Source organism: Pteropus alecto, unplaced genomic scaffold, assembly GCF_000325575.1.
Source record: "Pteropus alecto unplaced genomic scaffold, ASM32557v1 scaffold151, whole genome shotgun sequence".
NCBI classification, from domain to species: Eukaryota; Metazoa; Chordata; class Mammalia; order Chiroptera; family Pteropodidae; genus Pteropus; species Pteropus alecto.
This window is the reverse complement of record NW_006430458.1, coordinates 1-11,279: the sequence shown is the minus strand read 5'-3', so window position 1 is coordinate 11,279 and position 11,279 is coordinate 1. Positions and strand designations below refer to the sequence as shown.

The 11,279-nt window shown below is 37.2% G+C and overlaps 1 protein-coding gene across 1 annotated transcript; it reads left to right on the top strand.

Annotated features, from left to right (window-relative positions):
• Positions 1–5,023: 5,023 nt before the first annotated feature.
• On the top strand, positions 5,024–7,731 carry LOC112479667 (melanoma antigen preferentially expressed in tumors-like). The gene is made up of 3 exons (XM_025046755.1): positions 5,024–5,313; positions 5,778–6,380; positions 7,218–7,731. The coding sequence occupies exons 1-3, from the start codon at positions 5,024–5,026 to the stop codon at positions 7,729–7,731; spliced, it is 1,407 nt and encodes a 468-aa protein (XP_024902523.1).
• Positions 7,732–11,279: the final 3,548 nt, after the last annotated feature.

Below are 11,279 nucleotides of genomic sequence, written 5' to 3'. Positions count from 1 at the left end.
CTTGTATGATCCTTTGTATTTCTGTGATGTCAGTCATAATTTCCCATCTTTCATCCCTGATTTTGTTTATTTGTGGCCTTTCTCTTTTTTCTTTAGTTAACCTAGCCAGGGATTTGTCACTTTTATTAACTTTCTCAAAGAACCATCTCTTTGTTGCATTTATTTATTTATTTTTTGTTTTGTTTGTTTGTATTCAATTTCATTTATTTCTGTTCTACTTTTGATGATTTCTTTCCTTCTGCTGACTTTAGGCCTCATTTTTTCTTTCTTATCTAGTTTTTTTAAAATGAAGCATTAGGTTGTTCTTGTTTTTCGAGATAGGCCTGTAATGATAGGAACTTTCCTCTTATGACCGCTTTTGCCATGTCCAAAAGTTTTGATATGTTGTACTATCATTATCATTTGTTTATATGTATCTCTTGATCTCTCTTTTTATTTCTTCTGTGACCCAGTTATTCTTCAGTGGCATGTTGTTTAATCTCCATGTATTTGTCGTTCTTTCTGATTTCTTTCTGCAGTTGATCTCTACTTTTAAAGCATTATGATCAGAGAACATGGTTTGTATGATTTCAACTCTCTTATATTTGTTGTGACTATCTCTGTGTCCCAGTATGTAGATGATTCTTGACAATGTTTCATGTGCACTAGAGAAGAATGGATAAGCAGCTGATTTGGGATGGAAGGCTCTGTCCATGACAATTCTTTCCAGTTGGTCTAATGTGTCATTTAAGGATGTTATTTCCTTATTGATTTTCTGTTTGGATGAACTGTCCACATCTGACAGTGGGGTATTTCGGTCCCCTACTACGATAGTGTTTTGCTCTGTTTCTGCCTCTACTTCTGTTAGTATTTGCTTTACACAATTTGGGGCTCCACGCTTGGGAGCATAGATATTAATAAGTGTTATGTCTTTTTGGTGCATGATTCCCTTTATCATTATGAAATGTTCATCGGTATCTTTCTTTAACATCTTATTTTGCTGATATTTTCAATATTCTTTTCAATTCATACATAAACTTAGAATTGATCTATTTCTAATCTTGTGTTTTATTCAAGGACAATGAATGTTTTTTTTTTTCTAATTTAAGTCTCTTTCTGTGTCATTCAAGAGTGTTTTAAATTTTCTTGGCGTAGATATTCTCATTAAGTTTATTCGTATGCATTTAATCTTTTTTTTTTGCTATTATATTTGGATTTTTTCTGTCAATATGTTCTCCAACTCTTTATTTGTTTTGCTGGTTTGTGTGTGTATAAAGACTACTGATTTTTGCATGTTAACTTTATATCCTCCTATCTTACTGACTTATTGTTTCACTTAACTTGACGTTGTTTCTGTTGGGCTTTTCAGGTGTACTGCAATTTCATCTTCACATGGAGGTGGCTTTACTTCTTGTTATCCACTCTTATGAGATCAATTAATTTTCTAGTCAACTGACTAAAACTTAACAGTAAGAGGTTGAATACAAATGAACTCATGGGCATATTTTCCCGTTTCTGACCTATAGGGAAACCTCTTGTGGTCCTCCATTAAATAAAACACTAGCATTAGGAATTAGTTAAATATCTTTTGTCATGTTAAGAAAACATTCTTGATTCCTAATTTTTTGAGGGTTTTCTTTTTTTAACAGGAATGGGTGTTGAGTTTTCTCAATGGTTTATTCAGCATCTATGGTGATGATGATATGCTATTTGTACTTAAATATATTACTGTGGTCAGTGATATCAGTGGAATTTCTAATCTAGAAGCAACCTTATACTAACATAAGAAATCCCACCCTGGCACAATATAGTACTTTATAAATGTACTGTTGGTCATTTGCTAATATTTTATTTAATATTTTGTATATTACCTATCAGTGTCATATTGGGTTCATAACAGGAGTTAGAGAATTGTCTTTTCTTTGTAATGATCTTGAATAATTTTGGAGTATAGGTACTTACTGATATGTGGTGGTTTACTGGAATTCAGCACTATATTGATTTGAGTGAGATGCTTCTTGCAGGTAATTCCTCAATAACTTTCTCTGTTTCTCCTATGAAAATTGGCTAATTCAGACTTCCTTGCACTAGAATTGGAATTTTGGTAATCTGTATTTCTCTAGGAAATTATCTCTTTCAGATAGATTTTCACATTTCTTTGCCTAGAAGTTTGTGAAGTAATCTCTTTTATTTTCTTTTTTTCTGTTTCACTGGTTATATATCCTTGGTAATTTATCATTTTGTAAATTTTCTCTTTATACCTTTCTTGCTTTATCAAGCTAGCCAGTATTGTGTCTATTTTAAAACACAAGATTTTGATTTTTTAAATTCTGTATCTCATTCATTTCTATTGTTATTGTATAATTTCTTGTGATGTCTTTTGGTTTACTTAAGTTTTTTATAGTGTTTCTAGGCCGTTATTTAATTCATTCATTTTTATTCTTTTGTTTTCAGTCATAAAGTCTTTAGAACTCTGAATTTGCCTCTGATCACTACTTTAAATGTACCCTTGGATTTGATATGTAGTTATTTATTATCATTCTTTTAAAACATTTCTGTAACTTTGTATAGTATCTTCTTTTTAAGTGAACATTTTTTAAGTCAAAGTCTTTAAAAAATTTCCTGGTATAAAAGCCTTCTTCTTTTCAACTTTTCATACTAATTTTAAGTTGTGTTGCACATGATTCAAGAAGATCGCTTATAATATTTTCACTTTATGGAAATTAATGAAGTCATCTCTGAGATAATTATGATCAATTTTTGACAGGAATATATATTTGGTTTACCTTATGGATTATAGTGTTTAGATCTTCTATATCTTTACTTTTTTTATATATCACTTAATCTGTCTTGTATTCAATCTCTCATTATTACTGTGTTTTCATCTAAGTCGCCTTCCCTTTCTGCTTATTAAAAGTGGTTGCTGTGTTATTTGGGGTGTAAATACTCCTTAGTGTTATGTCTTTCTTGTGAATCTTGGATGTTGTCATTAAGATATGTTCTTGGTCTTGTTTAATGCTTTATTAAAAATCATTTTTAACCACCTCTTTTCTTTTTTAAATTATATTAAATTTATTGGATGACATTGCTTAACAGGATTATATAAGTTTCAAGTGTCCGATTCTATAGTACATCATCTGTTTACTGCATTGTGCGTTCAGCACCTAAAGTCAAGTCTCCTTCATGTTTTGTAACACTTTCCTAGCTGGCTCATTAATTTGTATCTTTGTTTGTTTCCCCAGTATCATTTAACACTAATCTCCTGCATTATGTCAAAAAGATTATTGTACATTTTTCAATTATTCTCTCTTATCTCATTTTTAGTTGCATAATTTCTGTTTTTATTCATGACGTAAAGCACTTTACAGTACTCTTTCCAACATTCTCCACCTTATATTAGTATTTAAAGTAACATCCTTACTATAAGATATTTTAGTGAAGTTTCCACTGTCACATGTGAGATAATAATCCCAGTCATTTTCAGAAGATGACTTGGCAAACATTATCTATAGAGACATGAAGTAAGTGTTTTAAATTTGGGGGCCACATGGTCCCTGTCACAACTACTCAGCTTTGCCATTGTATTGCAAAAGCTTAAATGAACAATACATAAATGATTGATCATGACATTGTTTCAATCAGTCTTTCTTTACATAGTCAAGGAACCATTGAATTACCCTTGGCACACTGAACCACCGTTTGCAGATCCCTACTCTACTACATTTGTCAGGAGAGCTGAGAGGTGCAGAATTTCCTAAGTTACTCCATGGTGGAGAACTGTTTCTCTATAGGCTGTGATAATTGAAGAACGTCTCAGCCGAGACTTTCTTTTTAGTCCATTTCTGTTTTTGGATTTCAAAAAATATTCTGATTCAAGGTATGTTCCATATCCTCAAAATCGTTGCTTAAGTATAATTTAGTATGTTGACTTAAAGTCTCCTTCTGCTTCATGGTTGCCTAATACGGGTGACATTTTGTTTCCTCATCTTTTTGTGCAGTATTTTGTATGGAGTGCCCCTTCCTTTTCTTCATTTGTATGCTAATGGGTTCCTTCACAAGATTTCAAGGTTAACGATGCCATTTGCTGCCAGTACAGCAACGTCCAGATCCTGTATTTATTTCGTTTGTTTGTTGTGGCAATGGAGGGAGAAGGCGAGAGTGCTCTGATTTTGTGGTCCTCTTGTGTCTGGCATGATTCTTAATTTTTCCCTTTTGTTTCCTTTACCGACTTCATTACTCGAGTGCAAAAGATGCTTTTATCTTTCTCTTCGCCTTTGTCCTTCCCTAGAGGATCTCTCTTTCAAAGACTGCACCTTGAAATCACCCTCGCCCACTTAAATGCTCATAGTTTGGAGTCCCTTCCCATTAGGCCCTGCTTTCATCTTTCAGGACACCCATTAGGTATTTTCAGACTTACTTTGTGCTTAGGCATTCTGCCATAGTTTTAGGTCGACTTAAAGCTGCTAACCATTTTCCTTCATCTGTAGGTCTTGCAGCATTTCTTGGTCTGGCTTTGCTTGCCACAAAGCCTAGTGATGGGAGTGTGACAGATTGCGTGCTGGGATTTCATGAGTTTTCCTTTTTCACTCGCAAGTATTTTGAAGTTTTGGCATTCTCTATTTAAAAATAACGATGAGGGTGTAGCTTTTGTGTAGATTTACGTTTCTCGTCTTATTGGTTTGTATCCTTTGGGGAGGAAATATTGGGAGGATGCCAGCTAGGTGGTCCACATTGACTCCTGCCAACTTAACTCTATTTTCAATTGGAATGATATATGTATGTATGTAAACCTTTACATATATACACATATGTATATCTCAGAAGTCTATGTGAGCACATACTAACACCTCTATATACTTTACACACATGCATATCTATTTTTATTCTGTTACTACTGCAGAAGTCACTTGAGGTGGCAGTCTGATTCACTGTATACTTATTCAATAAACATTTTCTCCATAGCTAACATCGGAGGCAAACGAGAGACTTTAGATATCATCTAAGCGTTTCTAAATACTTGATACTCTGAAGCAGGTTGATGAAAATGGACCAAAAGAGCACAGCCACTCTACTAGAGCTTGCTGCAAAGAGTCTGCTGAGTAATGAGCCTGCAGCTATCCACGCCCTGGAGGAACTCCCACGAGACCTCTTTGTTCCATTGTTCGGTGCTGCCTTCTTGGGTGGACATATGAATGTACTAAAGGAAATGGTGAGGGTTTGGCCCTTTCGCTGTCTCCATATTGGGACGTTGATTAGAGAAGAGTCATACTATGAAATCTTGGAAGCCATGATTGATGGTCTACAGATTCTCCCTGCTCAGAACTCTTCCCCTCGGTAAGACTGCGTGCAATAGAGATGTAGTAAGTCAGCAGGAGGGTATTCTAGAGCTTGGGGCAGGGGGTTTCCTAACAGTCTCCCAGTAGTAGCCAATGGTGAATACTGAAGATCTCTGTGGCCCTATTGATTGAACACTTGCAGTCAACTTTGAAATGCCAGTGTCTTACAGAGTTGGCTAGTGAATAGTAGAGGTGACTGAGGATAATATGGATGGATTTATCTCATGAATGTGATGATATGCTTGTGAGACTTGGACATAGAGACTGGGGAGGACCAGATTTGAAGAAATATGGGTTAAAGAATGAAAGATGTTGAATTTGTATGGAAAGTACTTCTTGGCGAATGGTATGTAAAGTGAAAGCCAGAATGAAAGGGTTCTGCTTCTGCTTTTGATCATTAGATTGCTGGGTTGTATTTCAAATCAGCTACTTCTCATCCCCTGTCTCCTCCTCTCCTCACAGGGGACCAAAACTGAGGATCCTGGATTTAAGGCAGGACCTGGAGTGTGAAACAACATGCTCCGAGTTTAGAAAGACGACCCCTTTCTGTCCTGAGTCTTGTGTTTACTCTCAGCATTCCATCTTTAAAATAAAAGAAGCCCAGAATAATGCCAGGAGCCTTGGGATTGTTAATTCAGAGTCTGAGTCACAGTCTGCCTGGGAACCCATGGAACTACTAGTGGATATTTCCATAAGTGGAACCTTGAGGAAAAATCAATTTCTTTCTTTCCTGCGGAGAAAAGTAGAGCAGAGCTTTGGTTCCTTGCACCTCTGCTGCAGAGGTTTGCAAATCGATAACATGTCTTCTGACAGAAGTATCCTGCGCTTTGTGGATATGGGATGCACTGATAACCTGGAAGTGAAAAAGGCTGATCTGAGTGAAGTCACCACCCTTTTTTATGAAATGATCCACCTGACCAGCCTTAGTCTGTTTAATATCCCATTTAAATCTTGCAAGGGGAGAAACTTCAAAAATTTCCTCACCTGGCTTGGGAGGCTAGACAACCTCCAAGACATCAGCTTGTCTTTCTTCTACCTCAAAAATCAGCTGCAAAAACTGCTCAGGTGAGGGGGCAGGGAAGAATCTGGGTTCCCTGAACACACCATTGTTAAAACAGAAGATACTATGTTTGGGTATTCATAAGCTCCTTTTAACGTTTTTCTCCTCCCACCTCAGCAGAGGCACTGCTGGGAGTCTGAAACTGGCCAGGCTCGGGAGAGGTACATCCCGATGAGGAGAAAGAAAAGATTATGAAGGAAGCTGTGCATATCCATTCAGGTGTCCATGCGCAGACACTATGAAATGTCTCTAAATATATTGGAGAAAAAGACTGAGTCATTCTCCTATTGAAGATTACACTCTCTAGAGAAGTAGAAGAAACTTTCAGATGGAGAAATGTTTTATATTCTAGGACTGGTGCACATCTCCATGAACTGGCCAGAATAGTTAACACTGGCAGTTCATGTTGCTCCTTATTATCCCCAGTGTTTAGATCCTGAATGGAGAACTTGTCTTCTGGGAGATAGTCAAGGGAATCCCCAGTTGGCTGCCTTGCCAGACCCATCCTCACCAAATAAGTGAAAAAAATCTACCATTGATTATGTTGTATATAGTAAGCATATATATCTTTATTTCACTTAATGTGTCCCACAGCCCTGTATAATAATTACTGTTGTGCAGTATTTACAGATTTAAAACATTTATGTCAGAGTGGACAAATCACTTTCTAAGGGTAACAGATTTACTCAGTGTGACACCCAAGGTCCCATTGTTAATGACCGTTGTAAAATATGTACAAATCAATTTACTGTGACGTGCCAAGGACTGATACATACTTCAGGACTCCCTGACCTGGCCCAATCCTCATGTCCCTGAAATGATCTTTCTTTTTCTCTCTACAGAGTCTTGCCACCAGCGTTGGATACATTGTATCTATCTTATTGTGGCCTTTCTAACAGAGATGTCACTGCCTTGTCCCAGAGCCCTCAGGCCACCCACCTAACAATGCTGATTCTCAGTAACAATGAAATATTCTCAGAAGCTTATGAGCCCTTCCAAACTCTGCTGGAGAATGTCTCTGGAACCCTGCAGCATCTTCAGGTAAATAATTGCCGGATAACTGATTCGGCTCTCTCTGCTGTCCTTCCAGCCCTGAGCCACTGCTCCCACCTCCGTGTCCTGAGCTTTGCCCACAACCCCATTACAATGCCTATGCTCATGAGTCTTCTGCAGCAGTTAACATCCTTGATGGAACTAAAGCATGTGATTTATCCTGTCCCAGTCCATTGCTATGAACAAGAGGATTCTCATAGCAGGTTGGACCGGCAGAAACTTGCTGAAGTACAGGCCCAATTGATGATGATGCTGCAGAAGGTACAGCGGGACGACATGAACTGGACCACTTCACATGAGTAATTTCCACAGTGGAAGGAGTTGTTTCAATGCTGATATGTGGCCATTAAATCACTCAGTGTTTCTCCTGAAGCCCAAGTTTGTAGAGACACAGATATAAAATTCTACTGTTTGAGGAAACGGGGGCTGAGAACAATGGCTATGTGACTGATCTCTATAAAAGAGAATCTCTTAAAAGGAAGTAGAGGAATTCGAAAGGTCCAGTGAATCTCTTGTCCATTGCATTCAGTGTCCTCCTCTGGTTGCTAATCACAGTGTTGGTCAAGCCAATCAAATGTCCATCATTTCCCTGCCTATACTGACTGGGCCATTTACCCACCTATGAGCACTTGACACAAGTCACATCAGTTAAAACTTTCTGGATGTGGCAGATGTCGAAGCCAACAATTTTACTCTCTAGGGTGCTGCAAACTTCTTGTACTTATGATTGCTTTAAGACGGTTATGAGAACGCATATGCAAGTAGAGGGAAACAAACAAGCTATGCCCACTACCTACTTGTATCTTCATCAGCATTTTTGTGGTACCTGCTTTTCCAGGTCTCAGACCCCGGCTCAGTTAATCCTTAGACCACATACCTTCACCCGCTCAGTGTCCGTTATGATTTAGGTACTGTTTCAGGTGCTAGGACAGAGAAAGTCGCTGATCTCAAAGCACTCAGAGTACAGTGATGTTCTTATGATGTGTCAGTTTCTCCACTCTTTCTTAAGGTATTTGCGGAAATTATTTTCCCGCCCCTCCCCACACGCCAGATGTTTTTTCTCACTCATTCTCTTACATACTCTGCTCAGTCCTGTTGGCTTCTTTATGCTGTTGGGTAGCTGCTCAGCCCTCAGCTCATGGTTTAACTGTTATCTCCTCAGATAGGGTTTTTTCTCTTACTTTTCCATTTAAGTAGGTGTACTCCATTGTTGTTCTTTCCTGATGTACCATTTACATTTCCTTCATGTACACGTCCTTCTGAATGAATTTTCAACCCTTTGATCTTCCACTAGAGGTGCACTGTTCAGTATGGTACACACTAGCCATATGTGGCTAATGAACACTAGAAATTTGACTACTCCGAAATGTGATGTACATAAGAGTTAACCACACACTGTGTATCCAAGACTTAGTAAGACATAAAGGGAGGGTATAGGGTAACTAATCGATAATTTAGTTATGCTGTGTACATGTTGAGATGATAACATATGGTGTGTCAAAAACAGTAAAGAGTAAAAAATGTCAATTGACTTGTTTATATTGTTTACATGTTGGCGTGATTGTACTGTATTTCAAAGACTGTGTAAGAAAATATGGTTAACTAATTAATGGTCTGTTTATATGTTCACATTTCAAGATGATAAATCATTGCATTCTGACAACCTATTGTGAAAAACAAACTTAAAATTAAGTAATAGTATGTTTACATTACTTACGGGTTGAAATGACAACATACCGAATGTGAATGACTTAGTAACAAAAGAAGAATGGAAAATATTTTGTGGTTCCTGTGTAGTGTCTCCTTGTTGAAATGAAAACTGACAATATTTTAAAGAGAGTAAGAGAGAAGAAAGTAAACATAATTGGTGATATGTTTATATTCTTTTAAAGTTGAAATATACCACACGCATTTCAGAGTCTCAGAACAAAATTTAAAAACAATTAATTCATTCTCTTTGCTGACACCATGAAATGATACCAAACTGCATTTCTAGGAACTAGAAGAAGAATATAAAATTACTAATTATTAAAAGTTACTAATTCGTTATTATTTCCATTTTGTGATAACGCACTGCATTTCTGACTTACAAAGACAAATATGTTAACTACTACGGAAATTGTGTACATTGGTTTCTTTGTTAAATCTTATCACATGGCATTTCAAAGAATTCCTCAGAGAAATGGAATAAGAAACTAATATGTTTATTTGGCTTCCATGTTAAAATTATCCACTGCATTTCAAAGACTTACCAAATATATAAGCTTCATTAAGCACTTATTTCTACAGTTTGCATGTTGACATTATAACTGTCTTTTAACATTTTATTAAATAAAATAATGATTAAAATAAAATCAACCTGCTCCTTTAAATCTCTCTGTAGATTGTTGAGGCAAAAACTCATGAGATACTCATATTTGGTACATCGCATTTGGTACATGTACTTGAATGAATAAAGAGGACTGAATAACGAGATTGTGCTTAACATCTATGGAGGCATTTAAATACTTCTTGACCCACGATTCAAGAACATCGTCCCCTGTGATGGTTTCCTTTGCATGTAGCTTAAATAATCCACTATATTTTTTCAGCATTCCAAGTTCGTCCTGCAAAACAATAGGGCCAAGAAACGGCAACAACAAATATGGACTCTAGTTGAGTGACGTGTGGGACTTACAGGACCAAAGGTAAAGGATTTTCCATATCGTAGGGTTTTTTAAAGATAACATGCTGAGATGAGATATGAATCTCCAACTGAGGAACACTTACCCCAATGTATATGGGAATGGAACATTTTTTCACAGAGCATCTGAAGTGTTGTTCACAAAACAGGGAAACCCTGACCAAAGTAAACATTGAACCTTGGTTTACTAAGAGCCAAGGAATGTATGAATATAATAATTATAATCTCTTCTTCTCATTAAAAATTACTTCTTATTCTTTAATTCACTTTATCTTACCTCGTTGGCTGGTCTCTCACCCATTAGATCTTTTGCTTTTTCCTTATTCAGAGATAACCCCATATTCTAATAATATTTCTGCTAGCTTGGTGGCAAAAATAATTGCATAAGTGCAAATCATTAGACCGCCTTATCTACAGCAACAAATATGGTGCCTTGGTGTAGAAAACAAGATGCTTCCTGTCTGGCTCAGCAGACACAAGACCTCTCATTTTGTGCAAATACGCCACACTTTTTCAAAAAGAGCCTCGTTATTATAATTATTTAATAATTATAGCTGCCATGTTGTGTGTCCCTATTATATGTCAACCCTGGTGGCAAACTAATCATGTAAGTTAACTCATCTGAACCTCAGAAACTTACTGAGAGGGTATAATTTTAATTTATAGATAAGATATATGAGTCAGGAGACGCCACAGTATGCCATGGGAGTAGACCATCTCAAATTTCAGTGGCTTATTCATCATTCCTATTGCAGGTGCATGACAGGTGCACACCTGTAACCAGGATGGAGGGGAGGGGAGTGATTGTTGGGGGTCTGAGCAATTCTTATGGGAAAAACTTGGAGACCCTAATGGAAAGAATGGCCACCATCTTGGCAATGGTTAGTCACTTTGCCTGTGGAGAAGACGGCCATGGGGTGCAGGGATATCTCAAATCATTGACCCTACGTTATAGCACAGAAGTGCCACATTTCACACACAGCCCATAAAGGGTACTCGTCACTTAAGCAAGAAGTGCAGTTCTGCAAGGTACCTGGAATAGGGGAGAAATGGAAACCTTTGGTAAACAGCACTCCTGACTAGCATATGAGGGAATTGAAGATCAGAGAGATGGGACACTTGACATAAATCAGATAGGCAGTAAGCACCAGCACCAGGACTTGAATGC